The 23,082-nt window shown below is 47.1% G+C and overlaps 1 protein-coding gene across 1 annotated transcript in view; it reads right to left on the bottom strand.

Annotated features, from left to right (window-relative positions):
• LOC147732599 (contactin-associated protein-like 5) overlaps positions 1-23,082 on the bottom strand; it is an 864,951-nt gene that overhangs the window by 174,227 nt on the left and 667,642 nt on the right. The window contains exon 15 of the mRNA XM_086954286.1: positions 6,059-6,298. Coding sequence (XP_086810412.1) covers positions 6,059-6,298 — 240 coding nt within the window. The remainder of the gene's footprint in view (positions 1-6,058; positions 6,299-23,082) is intronic.

The following is a 23,082-nucleotide window of genomic DNA, read 5'->3' as shown; positions in this document are numbered from 1 at the left end:
CAGCGCTTGATACTACCTCTTTGTTAGCTCAATTTGACGACGGGTGTGCGTATTCAACATGGAGGTTCTCTCCCTTTCAAGACTGAGCAGCTTACACTCTAGGGCCTCTACCTCTTGGAGTTCTTGTCTCCGTTTATGTGCAATTATTTTGTGTGCCCTATCCCTGAACACCATTTTAAATGCCTCCCTCAAGGTACCTGCCAATTGGACAGATCCAACATTTTCTGTAAAATAGAGCTCCGAATCTACCCTGATCTCATTAGCCACTCTTTTGTCTTTCAGGGCCTGTGAGCTTAGACGCCAATTCGCTGTCCGGGTGCCCGTCTTCCCTCCCCTTCGTTAGTAGGAGCAAGGAATGATCCAAGATGCCTCTAACCAGGTATTCCACCCTCTCCACATGCCCAATCCTCACCTGCTGGAACAAAGAGATAGTCCAGTCTCGATAACACCTCGTGAGCCCCGAGAAATAAGAACAGGCGTGCATGTTCAGGTGATAGCGATGCCAAATGTCTGTCAGCTTAAGGACATCTCGAAATGTTGCCAATGGTGTATGCCTTGGCATTCCCTGCCGCAGGTGGGTGCGATCCAAGGAGGGGTCAAATACATCATTAAAATACACACCTATAATTTGTGTGTCAGGTTCGTAGTGCAATAGGAGATCCACCAATTTATCAAGTGTACGTTGTTGGAGTCTTGGGGAAGCATAAACGCAAATAAGAAGGAACTGCTTACAATTCCAAAGACCCTGGATGGCAACATAAGTCCCGCCTGGATCTACCCATTGCTGTGTGACAGGAAAAGGGGGCATTTTTTTAATAAGAATTGCCAATCCCCTCGAACCCTTAGTGAAACCCGCATGTGCCAGGGTATGATACTGCCCTCTCCCCAGGAAAGAACAGTGTGAGCCTGTCAGATGCGTCTCCTGCAATAGTGTAATATTAGGTTTAAGTCTTTTAAAGTAAGTGGATACTAACCCTTGTTTAATTGTGTCCCCTAACTCATTGACGTTCCATATCATTACTGTATATCTGCTTTCAACCATTGTCCTATAGGTAAAGAATCCACACAGGTCCCTCCCCCACCCTGAATCAGTGTTCACATCTCTTGGTCCCATCCCAATCTGTGTCCATGTGGTCAAACTTAAAGAAACTATCCCCTCGTACAACAAACTTATCGCACAACTCTGGACATTGTCCAACAAACGCCCCACCCTACGCTCTTCAGGTACCCACACCACCCCACCATTTGTCAACATGAGAACTTTGGCACGGGTCGTCCACCAAAAGGTCTGTAACCCTCCCTCCCCCCTATTTCAATCAACTACACAATGATATAATAATAACACAAATTGTACTTCCCTTCAGTAGGCCAAAGTTCTGCAGTGTCTATTAGACCTCAGGGAATTCTTTATGGTTTGTAGCGGCCATCTGGCCCCCGTTTCTCAGTCCGCCCTGCCATTGTTAGATGGTTGCAGTTGGCTCCCGGCTGTTTCAGGCAGGGTCGGATCTTGCGCTTCCAGGAGTTGTAGGCTCTCGAGCAGTGTATATTTCCTGTCCACATCCGCCGAGTCTTCTCGCTTCGATACGTCCGTATTACTGGTCTCACTCGACCTCCGAAGTAGCCACGCCCCAGACCGTTTAACGGTATCTTCGTCCAAGTCCAACAGTTGCGACTTATTTTCTCTGGGCCTCAAGGACCTCCCTGGTCTGCTCCCCACCGAACTCCGGAGCCTAAACACTCGTCTCCGCAGTTTTCCTTTAGGTCTGTCTTGACTGGAACCAATTCTCTTTTCTGTACTCAGCCCAGGAGTTCGGGGAGATCCACGCCTCAACAAGGGCGGCTCCTCTACCCACGACCAAGCCTCATCCGGGGTCTGGAAAAAGAGCATAGAGCACTGAAGAATGACTTTCAGTTTAGCTGGAAACAATAACATGTACTGAATCCCAAGTGCTCCTAATTTTTTGCTTTGACGGGGTTGAAGGTTCGCCGCTGGTTTTGTACGCCGCTGGATTAGTCCGGGAAAACCATTACTCTTGTGTTCTCATACCTAATTTCCCCTTTCTTCCTCAGGTCCTGGTGTATGAGATCTGTATCTTGAAAGAATGCTATTATATTGTTAATGATTTTCTCTTGTGTGGTGATCTATGATTAGGGCTGTATTGTACTTGATGAGCAATCATATTATTTTAGATAAAGCATTTTTTCAATTCACAAATAAGTTTGTCATTATTAGTATTATTGATACAGTGATTCAAAATATATATTCTCTGGAGATTTAGTAATTCTAATGGTATTTTGCCAACCCCTGATTAACTTATAAAGATTTCATCGCCAAATGAAATGGATAAACCATTATGAACCAACTGGTAAGTTTGGTTTAAACTCACCCAGCATGAAAGGGACTGTAGCGTATTGAATTTGGGTCCAGATGATAAAATTGTAAGTTTCTTAAACGCTGGATCACTCCCTATCTCTGTGCTCCTTTGAGAGTTCTGCAATAAACCCCAGGGAGCTAGAAAATGTGACAAAAATGCCAGCTGTAGCAATAGGCCTTCAAAACCGACCTCCAAAGCCTTCAGCCTGAGGAAATAAATGGCCAATCCCATCCTGGCCAGTGTGCCACCTTCCCAAGCGACCGTTTGCCACAAAATCAAGACATCATCTAAGACAGCTGTTAAAAAGTGTACACTTCGGCATTTGTACAAAGTACCTCGTTTTATGTTCACAGAAAACAATGTTTTTCAGGGTTTCATAAATTGTAAGACATGAATGACCTTTGTTTACTACCATGAGAAGAAATGTAGATAATGGATTTCTTGAATTACCTTGTTAGGCTGCTTACAACAGTGACCTCAACAGTGTTACACATAAATTGTTTGATACTGTTGCCCAGATGTATTAATCTTTCATGCAGCGCCTCACAGTAGGACAACTTGCTGAGCTGCATGAAAGGGAAAGAACAGGAATGTGCCCTATTTACTAATATATGGCACATTCCGGCACATTCCGGCACTCTGTATAGAGAATGAAAGAAGGCACCCTGCCTGGGATTTGTAAAGGTCCTAGCTAGAGGATCCAAACATTATGAAAAAGGGGGGGTGGTTAACCCAGAGGCTGAAGCTGCACAGAACAAACACAAGGTCAATCCAAATAGACTCTACAACCCATATTAGAAAAATACATATTTTTTATTTTTTCCTTTTAGATATATTATTTGTAATTTTCAAAAGACAAACATGTATAAATTAGATAGTGCATATTGATTTCAAAGTAGTGCTCTAAGGGAGAAACTAATGTTATACTACAGAGATACAAGACATAATTTTATACTGAATTAAGATCTACCCAGTACTGACCACACTTCAACCATACAACCACACTCATTCACACGAGAGTTTACTCTTATCTATTGTTTGAACATTCAACTTTCATTCATTCATTCATTCCTCTAGTCCTGGCGTAGGCAACAATAGATGGTCAATAAGTTGCCTAAATCGGGAGGTTAATCCAGGCAGGTGGTATTAATACGGGTCCGATTGTAGTTAGGACAGAATGCCGTATTCCTGGGAAAACATGCCGACGCGCGTTTTCGGTGAAAGGCCAATGTGGCCACACCTTCGTCAGGGCTGGGGCAGTAGGCTGGGCAGGGGGCAGGAATAAAATCTGTTTGCTTTATTGAAAATGCCTAAAGCGACGATAGAGTTCAAAACAGCTTTCACAAAATCAGGAGGGGATGGATTCCAGTTGTTACCAAACTGTTGGGTCTCAACTAGTAGTCCTCTGGAGGGATTTAAAAGGCGCTTTGTTCTAACATGTGGCTCCCATATGCCGTGTAACCAGTGATATGTGGTTGGCCTGTCGCTGTTTGTCGTATTCTCTTCCGAGATGTTTAGCTGTTGGTTTTTCTATTGTCAGTAAGGGAGAGTCCTATTGGTCATCAGGTAAGGAGTAGGTCCATCGCTTTGTTGTCTTTTAAGGCATCAATTATTGGCAATCCTGCAAGCACTGATAAGCTGCCTTAGGTGCCGTAGGCGGGGACAGGACAGTCAGGTCGAGTAATGTTAAAATGAGGTTCTTCAAGGGACAGAGCCGGGATCTTTAAATTGGATTCCACCGACTAAGATAAACAGCCTAAGGTCACAACGGAAAACTGCTCACTCAGGTTCCATTATAAAGTCGGTCGTTGTCTTCCGATGGGGTTCCGCCGACTGCCTCGGTCGGCCAACTACGGGATACAGGACACTACAGACAACTTGCTGAGCTGCATGAAAGGGAAAGAACAGGAATGTGCCCTATTTACTAATATATGGCACATTCCGGCACTCTGACTGTGCTGGCACACAATCTGCTGCTTAGCAGTAATGCAGGCACCCATGAATCATGGTGTAAAGGGCCTGCACTGCAGGCAGGTTTGCATTTGTGCAGGAAGGAACACCTTCCTGCACAAAAAACACCCAATGACGTTTGTGTCTCCTTCTAAGTGTGCTGCAGAATGCAATAAATACATACATTTCTCCCTGTTTTGCCTCCCATGGGAAGTCTTGGTAAATATGGCAATGCTCCAAAATCCATGGGTGGATGCGTGGGATCACCCACGCTCCATCAAAGGAACATCTTCCCAGGGAAGCATAATGCAAGGCAGCGACTTGCGCTGCCTTGCATTACTCCAGAATTACAAAGCAATGCAGGACCAGGCAAGGTGGACTTGCCTTGCTTGGTACATCTGACCTTAGTATTGCGTTGCCCTGGCGACACCATGCATGACGCAAAAGCAACACAGTACTATGATAAATCAGGCCATGTGTTCCCTGTAATGGATGGAACAGCCTAAACATGCTACCAAATGAGAACTAAATCATGGCTCGGTGACAAGTGGGCCCCAGAAAAACTTTGTAATGCATGTGAAATCTCACAAAAGTCGCAATGTTGCATTTTAAGAGTTTTAATTTTTGTTGCCATTTATGGACACAAATATTGTATAATTGTAACCCAAGAAGAGCTTGCCCCTGCTCTAGTCAGAACTGTTCTGTGCACAATGTCTTTTATCCACACTCGGCAGCATGCGGTTTGCAGCTTTTTGGACGACTTAGAGTTAACCAAGTTCCAGAATTCGATGTTACATGTGTGCTGGGTAGCATAATTTAAGAGAAGTGCCTTTACTCCAGAAAAATAAATGAAATGATTTGCAATAACGAATGGTCAGGAACAGACATAAAAAAGTTCAGAAACAATTGAATGCATTCATTGGATTCAACTATGTATCGAACAATAACATTGTTCACTATTCTTAAAACGATATGGTTTCACTGGATGACTTTTTGCCTACAATATAGATGCACCTGTGTGGTGATGTTTGTTACTGCCAGACTGTCAAATTCAATATTTCATCAAACAGCATAAAATAAAAGAAGTTTCTGTCATTAGCATCCATTGTCCTTGTTTTAGCTCCATTTGTAAATCTGGAGCAGGTAGAGCTACCACACATTTGTCATATCTTTGTGATGTAAAAATAATTTCAATCTTATTTTTATGAATTAGATGAGCAATCTATGATTTATTGTGAGACAAAAAGGTCATGTTGAAAATCAGACAATTCCGATAACATTAAAAACGAATTAAAACAGCCCTTCAATTTATAGTAGTCGAAAAGATATCTAGTTTTTAAAACAAAATGTCGCTGTAGCGATATTTTAGATTTCAGAATTTATGAATATGTATATGGTTATTCTGAACTTTCTTGGATACACTGAATTGTGAGCACCAATTTCACAAGCTAAGTGAAGGGCAATAAATAATAAAATGACAATGTTCCTTAATGATACAAAGGGAAACGCACAGCCTGCTACCAGAATTAATTGTATGATTTTTTTATAAACTTAAAGCATTTTCAAATCGTAATAGCAAGTCTGTATTGAGACATAGCTCCTCTTTTATCCAATATTTTTCAGTAGATCGTCGGCAACAGATCAACTGTTAACTTAAATAAAAAATGTGCTTGTACAAATTGTCAAGAAATGTATTTTTGAGTGAAAGAAATAGGTAATATGCAGCATTTTACCTTTTTTACAAAATGCTCCTTCGTACGCCGAGGTGGTGCAGTCACATGTCGAGCCGTTGTACTTTTCGATACATTTCCCTCCATTGTGGCAGAGCTTGCCGTAACTACTGCAGTGGCCCGGGCACCCCGGCTTTACCCCAGAAGTCATCCTAGCTCTCTCTTCAAGATCAAGAGTCTGTCCATTCACACGTAATGAGCGGATGCACCCCAAAAATCCTCCCTGTCGAGATGCTGTGCCCCCTGTTAGAAGAAAAAGCATAAACATACGTCCAGTTACATTGAATTTTCCTTTTGTGAACATGTCACCGCTCTGTTTTTCTATGTTGTCCAGCACACGTTAACATATGAACAGTCATGCAATATGAGAAATAATTTAATGTCGGTGATGGTGACTGATTTAGAAAGTGAAATGTACACCTGTAGACTTTCAAATATGTTTGAAATACATTTCTGACATTTAATTAATTATTCTAAGAATTCTGACTGTCAAGTTATCCCAAAGTATGTTCATGACAAATGCTTGCAACCATCCAATAATCCCGATTAGTATTCTTCTGGAAGCTACTCATCTCTAAACAACAATAGTACGAGCACATTGAAACACTCAATCCCCCTCACTTCTGACACCCTTCAGGGCCCACTGGGCCCAAGAATATCCAAACATCGGTTATGTTGTTCAAGGCGTAGACTTTTATTCACATCAAATCATATAAATCTACACAACCATTACGGGAGTAAAGTACTAATTGGATAGATATCATGATCCACAGCAACATACTTTTTGCGACATCCACATGTCAAAGGCAGTAAGGAAATTAGGCATAACATTATAATTGATTTCAGCTTCCCCATACACATGTACTTAAATTTGTTGCCCGACTTGGCCGACCCACTCAGCTGCACACATTGTGCCGGCAGGCCCCAACGCGCCACAGCAAACATTGCCACACGTCAAAGGCAGTAAGGAAATTAGTGTGTGGTGGAGTCTGCATGCCCCAGTGGTGAGCACCGCATAGCGGTTTATATTGCCCGTCCTGGTTCTGCCTGCAGCTGTGTCACCCTTTTTGTGTTCTGGTCTGCTCTTTGATTGGGTCTGGTTGTTGCCTTCCATGTGTGGCTGGCTCTTCCTTCGCCCTTGCCTCCCTGCTTGTACTTGGTCACGCCTGCTCTCTGGCGTTGAGTAGGGTCGGGCCTGGTTGGTCCCTGGTGCTGTAGACTGTTGGCCCTTTGTGACCATGGCAACCCTGTTGCTTGGTCTGTGTTTGGGTCTCTGTTATCTCTCTCTATATTGGGGTGTTTCTGGTTGGTCTTCGGTCCAGCGCTGCGCTGGTTGTCGGTTCCTGGGCTGGATGGTGGGGGCAGCCGGTGTATTGTGCTGTCTGCCTGCCACGGGGGTAAGTACTGCATGGCAGTTTCTCTCCTGTTCCAGCTCTCTGGTACTGGCCTTTGGGGTTCCCAGCCTCCCAGGAGCTGGAGTTTGTGTTTTCCACCTGTTAACTGGCTCTGTGTTGGTGGTCTCTTCCTGGGCTGTCTGATGGGGGGTTGGTGGTGTTGTGTGGCATCTGCCTCCTCCTGTGGGTTTTTGTTTGGTTTTCCTTGCTCCTCTGTGGGTTGATTGCTTCTTGTGTCCTGAGTCATCCCCTTGGGGTTCCCGGCCTCCCTGCTTCTTGGGTTACGTTTTTGCCTGGGAGGGTTTGGTGTTGTGCCCTCTGTCTGGCCGGGCAAGGCCCTTGGTGCTGGGGTTCGCTGGTGTGCTGTGCAACTTCTGCCTTTTGCTGGTAACCTGTGGCTGTCTGTGGTCGACTGTTGGCTCTGGGGCTGTGCTGGTGGTGCCCCTGATTTGCCTTGTTGCTGATATTGGTGTTTGCTTGTTGCCTGGTGCTGGGTTGTGCGTTGCGCATGGGCTGGATGGCAGGGTTTGGGTACTGTGTTGCGGTTTTCTTCTCCTCTCTTGGGTTCCCTCTTGAGTGCTTGGGCTGCTTTTGAGGGTCCTATTTCTCTCTGCTGCCTGTTCCTTTGCTACCAGTGGGGGCTGGATGTTATGGGTCTTCCTTTGCTTCTGCCTCTGAAGTTCCTTGGTTTCTCCCCTGTTGCTTCTGCCTGGCTTATGGCCATTCCACCCTCTCGGTACCTGTTCTCTTCTGATCTCGGTGTTTGGGCTGGGTCTTGCTTGATTAGTGCCTATGTGGGAGACGTCATTGTAGTACCAGGTGCTGTACGTGGCTTGTGGATGTGTTGGTGGGGTGGCCAGTGTGGTCTGGTTCCTGCCTGCCCTGGGGTGTGTGCTGTGTTGCGGCTTTCCATTTCACTCCTGCTTGTCGGCCCTGTTGGTCCTTGTTTCCAGCTGTGTCTTTTCTCTCTGCCTGGCCTTGCCTCAGCTCGGGGGCCATGGATTCACAGCGGTTTTTGTTCGGGTTGTCCTTGGTGTGCTTGGCTGTCATCGGCCCGGTTTGTGGGTTGCCTGCAGGTTTGGATTGGTCTGGTTGCTTTCCCCTTGGGACCTGTCATTTGGGCTTGGTCCATTGGAGCTCTGGTAAGGGGGCTCATTTTGTGCCTGTGGTGTCTCTGGTCCCTGTTCGTTTGGTGGCTCTGCAGTTGTGGGTCCTGCTGGGGTTCAGTTTTTCCCTTTGCCTCTTCTGATACCTCTCCCCACGGTGGGTTGTGCGCCTTTGGGTTCTCCGGGCTCATCCATCCTTGGGTTGTGGTGTGGCCTCGCATCTTCGAGTCTATTGATGGAGCCTTGGCTTTTCCTCTGGTGGTCTTGGTCTTGCTCTCCCTGTGTTTTGCCCCTTGCTTGCCTCTGCAGGAGGGTTGGTAGTGCCTTCTCTGCTTGGTTTGATCCAGCTCTGGCCGTGGGGGCCTTGGTCACTTGGGGATTGCCTTTGGGTGTCTGCTTGTGTCTTTGTCTGACTTTCCTTTCTCTGGTCCCTTTGTGCCTTGTTTGGGTGCGGGTCTTTCATCCCCATGGTGGTTGGCAGTCCTATGCCTGGTGTCCTTTTCCTGTAGCCTCTCCTCTGCGCCTGCCTATTGCAGGCCGGGCCTTTGCGTTGGTTTGCAGGTGTGGGCTACTTGGCTCTCTCCCTGTCTTCCTGCTGCTTTGTGTTCCCTGTGTGGCCTGGATGTGGCTGGATCCTGTGGCTTTCCCAGTGCCCTTAATTGTTGGGGGTTGGAGCGGTGGGCCAAGTGCAACTCCTTCCGGCCTGTGGGGGCACTGTGTTAGTCTCCTCGTGTTTTGCTGGTGTGTCTGTTGTTCAGTCTGCTGGCTTCTTGGGTGATTGTGTCCGGGCGTCTGCGGGGTTGCGCTGCAGGACTCCCTGTTTTTCTTCCCTGTTTCTGCCCTTCTGCGGCTGCTCTTGGGATTCACCTGCGGTGGTTCCTTGGTGTCCTCCTTTGTCATCCTGCCCATTTGGTCAGCTGTTGATTTGGTTGGGGGTTTTCCCCCTTCCCTGTTCTGGGTTTTTGTTTGGGGTCCTGTGGCTTGGACTTACCAGGTCCTGTGTTTCTCCCCTGTGGTTGACCCCCCGGTTTCAGGTTGGGGGTGTCTCCCTTGGTGGGAGTTGCCTGCGGTTGCTTCTTCCCGGTTGGCTCTGTTTGCTCTTTGGGTTCCCTCGTCTCGGGGGCCTTGAAGATTTTGCCACTCTCCACTCCTGGTATTGTGCCCTGGTCTGGTTAGGGATCTGCTGGGGTCTTCCCCTTGCTTTCCCTTGGCAGGTTTCTGCTGTTGGCCTCATTTTAGTGGGGGGAGGGGTTGCACTTCTGGCTTCTCCCTTGCCTTCATTGGGTGGGGTGCTGGGTTTGTGTCCCAAGGTCCCCTGTTTTCGGAGTCGTTCCCTCTGTCCTGTTGCCTGTCCTTCTGCCCTGGGTCCTTCTCCGGGTTTGGCGGGTTTTGGACTGTCGTTCGGTGTCTCGGCTGGTGGTTGATGCTGGGAGTTCCTGCCCCATGGCCTGGTCTGCCTCTGGGGGTTTCTGTGGCAGGGTCCTCTGGGCTCTCTATTGACGGTGCTGTCAGCTTGGGAGGCCTTGCTCTTAGTTGCTGCTTCCTCTCTTCCTTGTTTGGTCTGTTTGGGCCTGCACTTGGTTGTTTTGCTTGGGTCGGTGCCTTGGCTCTTTTGGTGGGCCCTGTCCACCTTTTGTCACGGTTGATCTGCTGGGAGCCTCCCCTGGTGTGTTGCAGTAGGTTCTGTGGTTCGTTGTGTCGTTCCTTTGTCTCTTGATTTGGGTGGGGCCTGTTGGGTCTATCCGTCCTTCCCCACAGCTTTCTGGTGGGGTCGTTGTGGGTTCTTTTGGTGGTGTGTAGCATGATTCCCTTGTCTGAGCGGGAGTCACTCTCTGTTGTTTCTGCTAATAGGTTATGGGTACTGGGTGGTGTTCCTGTCCTTGTGGCCTTCTTGCTGGTTGATTGACCTTTCAGGCTTTTTGTGTCCTGTGGGCGCTTCAGTTTTGTCTGGGCCCCCTTCGGTTGGATGTTCTGGGGGATTGGTTGCTTAAGCCCCTCTGGGGTTCACTTGGTTCTTGTCCTCCTTTCTGGCCTTGCCTGCGGGCCGTGTGTTCCTCTTGGTGTGACCCTGGCTTCTTACGGTGTCAGTTTGCCATGGGGTGGACTTGTTGCTGTCCTTCTGGTGAGGTCTGTCTCTGGTCCTTTTTTGTTGTGGGTTGTTTGCCCTTTGGGTGGCATCTCCTTGGTTTGGCTCCGTGTTTTGCTCTTCTTGGTCATCCCCTGCTTGGTTTGGGGGTTTTGGCCCTGCTGTTTGGTTTGGGGAGTTGGTGGTTGTGTGCTCCTGTTTGTGTTTTTTCTTGTGGTTCTCCCTTTTGCTTCTTTTGGGGTGCTGCTTTCGTTGTGGTGTCCCTGTTGTTCATGGGAGTTCGGATGGCCGGGTTTTTCTGCTCTGGCATTCTACACTTTGTAAAGAATGGGACAAGGACTGGAGAGACAGGGAGGTAATGCCCTATTACTTACCGGTAATCTTCATTACTCCTGGTCCCATTGTCCTCGTATCATTCATTACGTCCCTCCCTCTCTCCCAGACAGCCGGCTTTTTGGTTGGTGGATTGGTAGTTTAGGCGGAATCATGGGTTGGTACAGCTTATCTACTCCCAGTGGGATGGGGTTGCTTTTAGGTGTCCCATCATTCTCCTGGTCTCTTTTTCTGTTGTGGAGATGGTCCTCTACACTTGGTAAGGAATGTGACGAGGACAACGGTAACAATCTATTCCTTCATATTACTTTCTCTGGTTTCCACCAATCATCTACTACCCAAAATGGAATGAAATACCTTTATAAATCCAACCAATACATCCTTTTTTCATTCTGGTCCTTATGAGATGTATATGTGGGGGAAATTCAAGACCTAAATTAAACTATGGAGTGTGCATTAAATATTCACACATTTGTTAATATTTGAAGAATCCTCTAATGGAGATATAGCTTTGAGTCAGAAAAGAGGTACATTATTAAAATATAGACCCATCAGATATCTGACCAATTTGTTGAAGCTCGGAGCAAGACCAAGATGCTACAAAAGCATCTGGTAGTAGATTATTCCAAATATATTTATTCTGTAAATGTTGTGTGATTGAGGCCCAAAAGTACTTACACAGATAACATTATGAAACTAATCTTATCCTCCTAAAATATGAAGAATCAAGGTGACCACTAACGGATTATACATTTTTTATGAATGGCTCTCAGTGATATCTAATTGTGGGTGAAACCAAACAAGTATGAAAACGTTGACACAAATGCTCAACAATAGTATTTCAAATAAGGAAGAGCCCATTCATCCCTAGAAAGAAGGATCAGAAGAACTTTAATTACTCTAAATGTTTTTTATACTCTCATATAAATAAGACATTGTAGAATCGATCTTTTAAAAAAAGATAGATGCATGCACAAGTGCAAAAATGTGAAAAAACTAAAAAGCATATTTATTTTAATTCCACTGCATCTTCAAAACTGGAGCCTATTCGTTTTTCTAGTTCTCTTAAGCAAGGAGTCATTTTATTTTGAAACCTCTATTGTTAATGACAGTTTAGCCCCTGAATAGATGGCACTTTAGATTTACCAGGCCCTTGCTCAGAGTGATAATGAAGGATTTTTATCTTATTTTGATTGAGAAGATAGCATGGCACTTCTTCAAATCTAATTGCATCATGTTTAATACCTGTAAGAGTGTTAATCCGCTCATTAGTGAAAATTGGAATATCGACTGCAAATGCTGCAAATTGACCATCTGTTTTGTTTACTTCCAATACTGTAATATCTAAATTTAGTTTAAACTATGGCTGGGATATAAAACAAAAAGATGAGGGGGCAGCAATAGTATTTTGATCTCAGATTTCTTGACCCATCAAGTCTATAGTGCTTTTATGGGATTTGTTTAATCCATGCTTTAATCTTAAAGGCCAGAATTTGACCCACACTTCAAAATTTCCAAAACACTCAACAAGATTTTGAGACTTATAATGGGGTGCTTTGTTCCACATATTTTTTTAGGAGAGTCTCAATCATAATATGTGTTAAAACTGAGAATACTAGTTGGCTGAGGTATGCACCCAGGTCAGACAGGAACCATTCTGTTCAGGATAAGCTATATACACATTATAAGATAACCTGTGCTCACCCTCCAGTAGGTTGGCACAGAGAATTCAAGCTTATCTAAAGATGCATTATGTAAAGTATTTGCAACACACACACACAGTGACACAATGAATACACTACAAAAAGACTCCACACAGGTTAAGAAATATAGAGAATATTTATCTGAGTAAAACAAGACCATAACTACAAAAATCCAATCAGTCACTCAATAAGTCAGAGATTTATAGAGCGTACTACTCACGTAAAACCAGGTCTTAAGGCTCTTCCTGGATGCTTGCAGTGCGGGGCTTCAACTGTTGCTGAGGGGGAGTTTGTTCCAAGTCTTGGCCATGATGTGGGAGAGGTATCTGCCTTCTGTCTGGGTCAGTGGATGCGGGGATTTCGGCCAAGGCCTGCTCACTGGAGCAGACGTTTCTCTTGGGGACGTAGAAGGAGGTATTGGGGTCCGGTGTTGTGGAGGGCTTTGTAGGTGTGTGTGAGTAGCTTAAAGGTCACATTTTATTCAACGGGGAGCCAGTGGAGGTCTCGGTGGTGCTAGGTGAAGTGGTCTTGTCTTGGGACGCTGAGGGCGAGTCTAGCTGTGGAATCCTGCACGGTCTGGAGTTTGTAGAATAGCGATTTGTTGATTCCGGTGTAGAGGGCGTTCCCGTAGTCCAGTCTGCTGGTGATGTGTGCATGGGTGTCTGTCTTTCTGGATTCGGGGGCATCCATTAGATTGTCTTGCGGAGTATGTGGAGGGTGTTGAAGCATGTGGAGGCTACGGCAATGTAGAAGTTGAGTTATGAATTTTTAAAGATTAAGTGCAAAAAACAAGGCTTAGAAGTCACTAGTGGTCAAAAGATTACTTGAGGTCACTAGGGTCTGGTGCAAATCTAAAGTTAAGGCTGACCACGATGGATGGCAGGCTGGCTACAGGACTAACGCAGGGGCCCTTGTGATGGAGGAGGAAAGCATGGACGCTGAGGGCAGGATGCATCATTTTCGACCTTCGCTGAGGTTAAGTCAATTCGTCATCATTGAGCCGCGCAGAGCCCTGTCATTGGGCCTTGCAGGCTGTAGAACCACTGTCATCGAACAGCCTCTGTATCAGCATAAAAGGGCAATGCGTCAGTTCCATTTGGCACAAAGGTGATGATGCATCGGTTTTGTAGAAAAACAGCTGCATAGCCCACTTCTGAGACCCAAAACCTGGAAATGGCACCTCAAATTTGGGTCTGAGTCTGGGACCGCTCTCTCCCCAGCAGCTCCACTGTTGTGTGCTCCACTGCTGATCCTCCCTGTGCCCGTTCTGTGCATTCTTGTCGCTCCTGCCTATGCAATTCCCGACGCGGCAGGGTCTTGAGCTCAAATGTCCAGGGACTCGATAATTCTCGCTTCGGTGCCTGACCTAATCATGGGTTCACACTCTGCAACTCTGGCATTAAGCTTGCTTAATCTCCACAACGGCCCCCCCACGGCGGGATGCCTGGCTTTCACCTTGGGGATGCCCTGTAGGGGCTATCTCACAGGGAAAAGCCTGGACGGGTTCCCAAGGCAAGCGCGGAGATACCCCTTCGGGGGTCGAATCTGGCGCTATATAAGAATATAATAATAATAATAATATGTTTGCGCTACCCCACTGTTGTTGCGGCACCTCATTAGCATTTTAGTTCATTCCCACTTTTATTGTTGTTGTGTTCTTTGTTATTGTACCCTCTCTGTTGTTTTGGTCCTTTTCCATTTCAGCCACCACTGCTGCCACTGTGACCCCTCCCCCTGACTTCCTCTGCCTCCTAGCTGCAAATCCCTCCACCGCCTACTTAATGACTGCTGGCGCTCTTATGGCAAGCCCGTCTGCGCCTGCCTGCGACCCGACCAATACCAGGGCCAGGAACCCTGGATCTCCAAACATCCATTGCTACAACAACAACACCCTCCTCCCACTCAACTCCGGAAGACACACAGACTGCAACAGGCCTCACCAAACATGACCCACGGCCAGTTCTCCTGCCTCCGCTGCCTTCGGACCTTCACCACTACCCGACCCTCAACACCACCAACACCAGCACCGACGGCCCCCTCAGCTGCATCCTCCTCAACGTGCGCTCCGCTCCGTACACAAACACGCCATGGAAATCTGGAACCTACTCGACTCTCTCTCGCCCGATGTTCCCTTCTTCACAGAGACCTGGACCAATGCCGCCTCCTCCCCTGACATCAACACTGCCCCAAACCCCCGGGAGGAGGCCTAGCCATAGTCCACAAAAACACCCTCCACCTCTCCACCTCCAGTGAAACCTTCCCCTCTGCCGAACACCTGCATTTCCAGATCAAGACCAGCCCTAAGACCACACTCCGTGGGACACTCATCTACAGAACCCCCAGCCCCGGACACCATTCACCATCGCCATCACCGACTTCATCGCCCCCCACGCCATCTTATCAACAAACTACATACTCATCGGCGACCTCAACTTAAACCTCGACAACCCCAGGGACCCCAACTCCACCATCCTTCATGACAACCTCGCCAACATCGGACTCAACCAACTCATCAACACACCGACACACTGGGCAGGGCACACCCTTAACCCCTTCTTCACTGCAGCAAATAGCGTCCACTTCAGCCACAGAACACAACCACCTTGGACCGACCACCACTTTGCCCACTTCACCGTCGAGAAACTCAAAGCACCTAAACCAGCCCCATGCCCGCCTCGAAGGAACTGGAGCAAGGTCACCGACGAGCAACTGAACTCCAACCTCTCCCGAGACAACCATACATGGGCATCCAACGCAAATACCACATCCATAGAACTCCACACGTGGATCTCCAACTGCACAGACAAGCTCGCCTGCTACGCAACCCCGGCAAACAACTCCCAGAAAAGCCGCCTGTAAACCGCTGACCTCCAAGACACCAGGTGCACCTGCAGACGCCTTGAAAAGAACTGGAGGAATACTAAGACAACTGACAGCTACTCCACTTTCAAGGATGCCATGATGGACTACCATGACCAAATCAGAACGACCAAAAGGAACTTCATCCACAACAAAATACTCACCAACTCCACCAACTCCAAGGAACTCTTCAACATCATCCAGGAATTCACCACCCCATGCAGCGAAGCCGCAGACATCACCCCGTCCCAAGACCTCTGTGACAAGCTCAGGACCTTCTTCCACCTCAAGATCAGAACACTCTATGACAACTTCACTGACCACCGACAAGACACCTCAGCCTGCCCCTCACCTCCTCAAGATGTTAGCCAGCCCACCATATCCAACTGGACACTAATCAAGTCCATGGACATTGTCGCGGCCATGAAAGGCATCCCCTCGGGGTCCCCACCGACCTCTGCCCCTGCACATCTACCACAGAGCCGCAGAGGCCCTACCTTAGTCACGGTGGCCCGGTGGGGAATGTGAACTAGACCCCCCTTTTCCCTGTGATTTTTTGGGGACCTTTAGACTGTCAACCTTTATCTATGTATCCCCCACATTATAACTGTGCACCATATATTTTGAAGTATAAAATCTAGACTCACGTGAAGACACTGCAGGTTTGCTGCACCAATATATTGGTTGCCAGACCTCACTCGGAGGACTCTAATATCCTGCTCTCTAAGGCTAAGCTCATGAGCTATCTTCCTTTCCTCCATGGCCATCCTCTTCTCTCCTACACCTTGCTCTTTCTCCAAATATGCAAGGGCCTTCTCCTTCTCCAGTTTGGAAAAGGCCTGTTCCTTTTCAATCTTGGAAAGGGCTGGCTTCCTGTCAATCTGTGCGAGCTCTACTGTCAGCTTTTTCTCCTCACATCTATCTACCAGCTCCTCTGGGGACAGGCTCTTTGAGGACACACAGCTACATGCTCCAGATTGGACTTCCAGCCCTGGGAGGAAATTGCTCCCCTACCTCTGCAGGCTGCGTGACACAACCCTCCATCAGGATCTTGCTCTCATCCTTCCCTAGACAGAGATCCCTCCTCCTCATCCAACCTAGGTCACAGTATGAATCAGACAGGAGGGCTCCGAGCGGATGCGATCACACAGCTGCCATCTTGCCACCTCACATATCACACACATGTGAGTTACAAATACCACCTGTATAATCGGAATCATAGCTTGGTCCTAGAGCGCAAGACCGCCATACGTGCCCATGTGCTTTCATGTAGCCTCCTCATACGGCCACTATACGCAGCAATGACTGTCGACCCCCTTCACATGTTACATTATAAATAGGTAACAGGTTTGCTGCACACTAGAATACTCCTTGCTTTAAGTTTAACTGCAAAGAAAGGGAACATGACAAACTTGTGAACCCCAAAGCCTTTGTCTTATTTATATGGTGGCTGCTGTTCATGTGAAGAAACACCACACCGGATTTTACAAGCCAGAAATCCCAATGTGCAAACTCACTGTGGAAATAGGCTGCATTGCAGCCAGGATTTGTTTCCCGGCCCCAGTCTGACCCCGAGCCAAGGCCAGGCAGGAAGTATGTAAAAAACGGTTTCCTTCTAAGCCTCAGTGAAAGCAGTTCCTTGTTCTTCCCCCCGTATATTTCTCCATGTTAGCGACAAGAGTAAGGCCTCCCAAATTAAATGAGTATTGTTAGACTTGCCATCTTTTGGCATGTTTACCCTGAGTTTTTGCTTTCTGCCCTCCCGGTTTTGACTGTTTTTGCTGGCGTAGTGTTTCTGCACACTTTTCACACTGCTGATCAGTGGTAAAGTGCATGTGCTTCTGTGGTAAAGTATGTTATGGATTGGTGTTTCCCTTATTGACTGTTTGGTTTTCTAGTCAGCCCCTATTAAAGTGCACTGAGTATGCCAGAGCCTGGGAATCAAATGCTATGTGTGGGCCTGCAGCACGGATTGTGCCGCCCACGTGTGTAGCCCAGAAAAGGTACCCCAGACCTGCCTTTGCAGAGTCTGCGCGCAGTTTTTACAGCCCATTTCATTTTTCACTATTGCAAGGCTACCTGTTCTCCATAGGACAGAATGGGAAGTTTGTTTATAACATCTTATAAACTGGCCCTGGGAACTAGGGGGGAAAATACAATTTAGTATGCCTGAACTCAGGATCTAACGATGCATCTTTTAGTAAAGGTGATTTTTACATTCTGTGTTTGAAAATACCACTTTTAGGATGTAGGTATTTTCATTTTCCAGTCATCCGGTGTGCCTCTGCTGGAATGTGGATTGCCTGTCTGGGTTTTGGACGACAGATGGCTAGGAAGCAATTGCAGCTCCAGATAGTCTAGGTAGGTCAGGAAAGGGCTGAATAGACCTGGGCTGCGATTGGGGAAGAGGGAGGAGAATTCCTTGCACCTCAAAGGGCACCTCAAAGGGCATGGCCTGCCTCTGACAATGCCGTCTCCACCCCCTGCCTGGAAATCACATCAGAACTGGTTCTGCTGGGCACAGACACCCTCTGCCATGAGGATCAAAGGATTTTTGGATACAAATAGTGGGGCCCTCACCCCTGAACTTTAGAACTCTTTTGGATCAAGAAGAAGAGCTGGAGAAGCTCTGTGGTTTGCTGTGTTGGCCTGCAGTGGCTGCTTCTGTCTTGGACAGTGAAAGGACTGGACTGAACTTTCTGCAATCTACTTTTGTGAGTTTTTCAAAGGCTTGCCCCCAGTTCAAGAAGTCTCAGGAACAGCAAAAACTTCCAGCTCTTCTGCCCTCTGTGTGTTTTTTGCTGCAACAGAAGAAAAGCAGCTCGACTACGTCAATGATGCCGCTGCTGACTCCGTGTCCTTAAGGCACCGCAGAGGGCACCGCCGCAATGCTGCACTGCGACCCTGGTCTCACCAGCAACGCCTGCTGACGTTGTCAAAGAGCCGCTACTCGCACCGTGACCTGTGGGCACCGCACTCCTCACCGCCTATCTTCACGCCGAAGCCTGGGCACCGAAGATAGCACCACTGCAACGCGGCACTGTGACCCTGGTCTCACCGGCCCCGCCAGCTGATGCCACCACCGAGCCGTTGCTCGCACAGCGACCTGTGGGCTCTGCAGGGCCTCGCTTCACGACAACGCCTTGGCGTCCCAGACAACGATGCTCCATGCTAAAATCAACGCCACTGCTTGCACCATGGTTCGAGGGCACCACTCATAAAGTTACATGGTGCACCGCCCTCATCCCGCACAGCAGCCTTGGCCTACCAACGCCAGCACCATCGACTCCCGTTCGTCAGCCGACGACAGCGCTTCAACAACTATGACGCCGCTGCTTGACCTTCCAGCACAGTGACGAGCACCGCCTTAACGTCGCACCGCGACCCTGGTCTACCCGACAACGGCATCTGACGCCGCCACCGAGCCACTGCTCGCAAAGCAACCTGAGGGCACTGCACGCCGCACCGCTGCACTTTGCACCGCAGCACCCGACGCCTGCCGACGCCAGCGCTCCTGATCCCAAAAGAAAGGAGCTTGATCTGCAACGCGAGTGACTTCAAGGGCCTCAGTGCCCTGCATCTCTTACAGGTACTGTCTGCGGGTCTTCCCAACACTGTAGCTGGTCCGCGTAATGCTGCGACCAGCCTGAACTGTTTGGATTTGTTTGCTCACTACTCCGTGATAGCCCCGGCTGGAGCTATCGACATCAAGGAACTGTTTTCAAAGCGTATTTTGATAACTGTAGATTTTTAAGTGCTGTATTGTGGATTCTTATAGTTTTTGGTCTTGCATATAAAAATATTGGCAATTTTTCTAAACTGGTGTGATGTCCTTTTGTAGTGCTTACACTGTATTACTGTCGGTAATGTGAAAATGTTTTACACACTGCCTCTAAGATAAGCCTGACTGCTCATGCCAAGCTACCAAGGGGGTGAGCAGGGATTATTTTAGGAGTGTAACTCCCTTATGTTATGTTATGTAAAGGTTCTTATAGAGCGCAACTAACACCTGGCGGTTTCTTGGCGCTGTGAGCAGATGGAGACAAAAAAGCAAACTGTTAAGGCGGAAGAGACAAAAGAGGAGGGTCTAGTTATGTGCTCTACAGAACAGATGGGTCTTGAGAATAGATCTGAAGTGAGTATAGGAGGAAGTAAGCCTGCATTCTAAGGGGAGGGAGTTCCAGAAGGATGGGCCAAGAAACGAAAATCTGAGCCCTCCATGTTTCTTACGTTTAAAATCAGGGGTTTTGAGTAGGGCCAAATGAGAAGAACAGAGGTCGCGGGGAGGAGCATACTGGTGAAGTAAAGAGGAGATGAATAACGGGCCAAGGCCGGCCAAGGCTTTAAAAAGGGTGCAAGCTAATTTACAATCACAACGGTCGGCTACGAGGAGCCAGTGAAGTGTCTTTAACAGGGGGCGAACATGCTGGTGCCTGGGTTGGCAGAATATTAACCACCAGCCTGGTTTTGGACCAGCTGCAATCGGTTAAGCTGGTAGGCAGGGATACCAACATAAAGAGAGTTGGCGTAATCTATTCTGGAAATTACCAAAGCCAATAGGGTCAGGGTAAGAGCCTCTGTAGTGAGGAAGCGGGCAATTTTGTGAATTTTCCGGAGATGAAAAAAGCTGGAGGAGACCACAGCATTAATCTGAGGCTTCATCGAGAGAGCATTGCAAATGATCACTCCCAAACTTTTGGCCGAGTCAGCAGCGCGAGGGGGCAGACCCAGGGTGGTGGGCCAGAAGTTGGAACTCCACGGGTTGGTTGCAACCCCGACAAGAACCAGTTCGGTCTTGTCGGGTTAAGTTTGAGATGGTTTGCCCCCATCCAGTCGCTGATATGGCACAGCGTAGACTGGAAGTTGTGGACGGATTGGGCCGAGGGATCGATGTCAAAGATCACCTGAATGTCGTCTGCATAATTAAATGCAGTGACATTACTACCTCGTAATGACCGGATGAGGGGGGTAAGGTACAAATTAAAAAGGAGGGGGTAAGGGAAGAGCCCTGAGGGACGCCACATGTTAGCCCAACTTTGTCGGCAGCAAACTGGGAGAGCCGGACAGCCTGGTAGCGATTGCTCAAGAAAGAGCGAACCCAGTCCAGGGCAGATCCCTGGATGCCGGCCTCCCTGACACGGTCGACCAGAATATCATGGTCAACCGTGTCAAAGGCGGCCGACAGATCCAGGAGAACCAAGGCCTGATTGATGTTAAGGTCCGCTCCCCTCCGCAGTTCCTCCATCTCGGAGAGAATAACCACCTCAGTGGAATGGGCGGGTCTGAATCCGGCCTGTTCGGAGTCGAGGAACTGCGTACGCTCGATGAAAGAGCTCAAGACATTGGTGACATGGGCTTCAAGTATCTTACTGAGGTAGGGAAGTAAGGAAATGGGACGAAAGTTACTCAGGGGGGACGGGTCAGCACTAGGTTTTTTGAGGATGGGCACCACTTCAGCAATTTTAAAAGAGCTGGGGACCAGGCCGCTATAAGTGAATTATTCAAAAGTGACAGTGGGGGGAGAGGACAAGCAGTAAAAGCGTCACGCAAAACATGAGGGAGGCAACAGTCAGTGGGGGATCCAGAAGTGACCTTATTCAGCAAAACTAAGAGATCGGGGGTATTTGAGTGATTTGCCAGGAATTAGAGATAGCTGGACTAGTAATAGAAATGGCAGGGTCAAATGGAGCAACAGAGGAAATACTATTTTTGATGTTGACATTTTTTCCAATAAAAAACTGATTAAGGGAGTCACAAAGTACCCGAGAAGGAAGAGGTTTAATAGTGATCCTTTCTGGGTGCGAGAGTTCCTCTACAATAGAAAAAATATCTTTAGCTTTAGAAGCTGAGTCTAAGATCTTCTTAGAAAAGTAGGAGGTTTTAGCTTGTCCTTATCCTGATTAGAAAGAAGGGTCCCTACTTGGACAAAGGTGCAAGCCCTTGCCAACTAGAGACTCCCATTTCTAACAAATATTATAAAACCTTATCTGAAACTGGTACTACCCTCTGAAGCTATTTCTTACAGCCAAGATTTATTTCACCTAGAGCCGCAAGAATGTAGTGTTATGAAACCCATGGAAGAGCTTCATTTTTCTCTACTAATATCCAATTCCAAAAAGCTTCCCTTACACTCGGGATAATGATTTTGGAGCTCATTCTAAGTGGTCTGGCGTGGTTATTTCTGCTTTATTTTTTGGTTCATTACTGCGGCGCAATTACCATCTTTACACGATTGTCGAGTTAAAAACAATTAAATAAATTGTGTTTCTGCTAACAATTTTCACTTGCTGAAAGCAAGTGGGGAATATAAACAGTTAGTACATGGAATTCAAGGATTGCATGAGTTAAATATCCTAGTGATTCTGAAACTGGAATATTCTCCATTGTGGCCAAAAACCTCGTAATGCCCGATAACTGAGGTGGTGCTAATGGCCAGAGTAACCCTGGACCTGCAGCTTCTAGTCAGATATATAAAAAATGGCAGGTCATCTCTAGAGAAAAACAGGCGTTTCTTCAAGCACATTTACCCCTCGATGCATATTCACCTATGTATTATTAAGTTATTCAGTTCTCCGCTGAATACAGACAAAAACAAAATGTGTGCGGGATATACAAACTTCAACCGCTTTTGAAATTCATGTGTTTACATTTGATTCAATGATACCAAATATTTCAGATAGAACAATGCTAATAACTGAAGAAGCACGGCTGACTAACAGCCCAGCTTGGATTGTTAATAGGTAAACATTCTTCTTTTACGGCAACAAAAATTGAGGGCACAGCTGTTTAAAATCTATTAACTATGATTGTGCTCTCAAATCGCCCCAGTTGTTTTGAGTAGAAGCCGTGGCTCTGCGTTAATATTTGCAATTTTATACAGCGCAGACATGGGCCGAAGGTATCAGAGTGCTTTATGAAAGTAGCTTGATAGAAGGGTACAGGAAGTTACTGTTACAATAATTACGTACAGACACTATGTCACAGCTGAAAAGGTGAACAGTATCAAACATGCCTGTCACTTTCCACTTGGCCTAAATAAGGCCTCTATAATTGTATTGTAATTGCATGAATATAGGGCTTACTACCTAGGACGAGACATCACAGCGCTGATATGCAAGTTTAGCTCAGACTGCAGCAACCTGGGTGTCGGAAAGGCAGTTAAATCACCCCAGACTGGGTCACATGTGTTTTATTTCTGTGGAGAGGAGTGCAGCAGAGGGATGAGAGAAATACAGGAAACTAAAAGTGACACCAAGACTTTCAGTCTGAGAAAACAAGGGAAAGCAGCAGGTGGAAGAAGGAAGGAATACATGGGGATAAAACAATGTGTGAAAGAATCAAAGGGTAATAGAAATAAAGCAGGACATAATGGCAGAGAGAGGGGAGAAAAAGAATGTCTGAGGAGGAAAGGCATAAACAAGAGGTGGAGAAACAAAAAAGTATGAGGGAATAGAAGGCGCTTTAGCTTTTCCATAATTGAAAGTTTCACAAAGCGTCATTAACTGACCATAAACAGATACAACAGGGGTTGCAAAAATGCAAGCTT

This window comes from Lissotriton vulgaris, chromosome 2_1, assembly GCF_964263255.1.
Source record: "Lissotriton vulgaris chromosome 2_1, aLisVul1.2, whole genome shotgun sequence".
Taxonomy (NCBI): domain Eukaryota; kingdom Metazoa; phylum Chordata; class Amphibia; order Caudata; family Salamandridae; genus Lissotriton; species Lissotriton vulgaris.
Note: the sequence above shows the minus strand (reverse complement) of the source record. Positions and strands in the feature narration are given on the sequence as shown.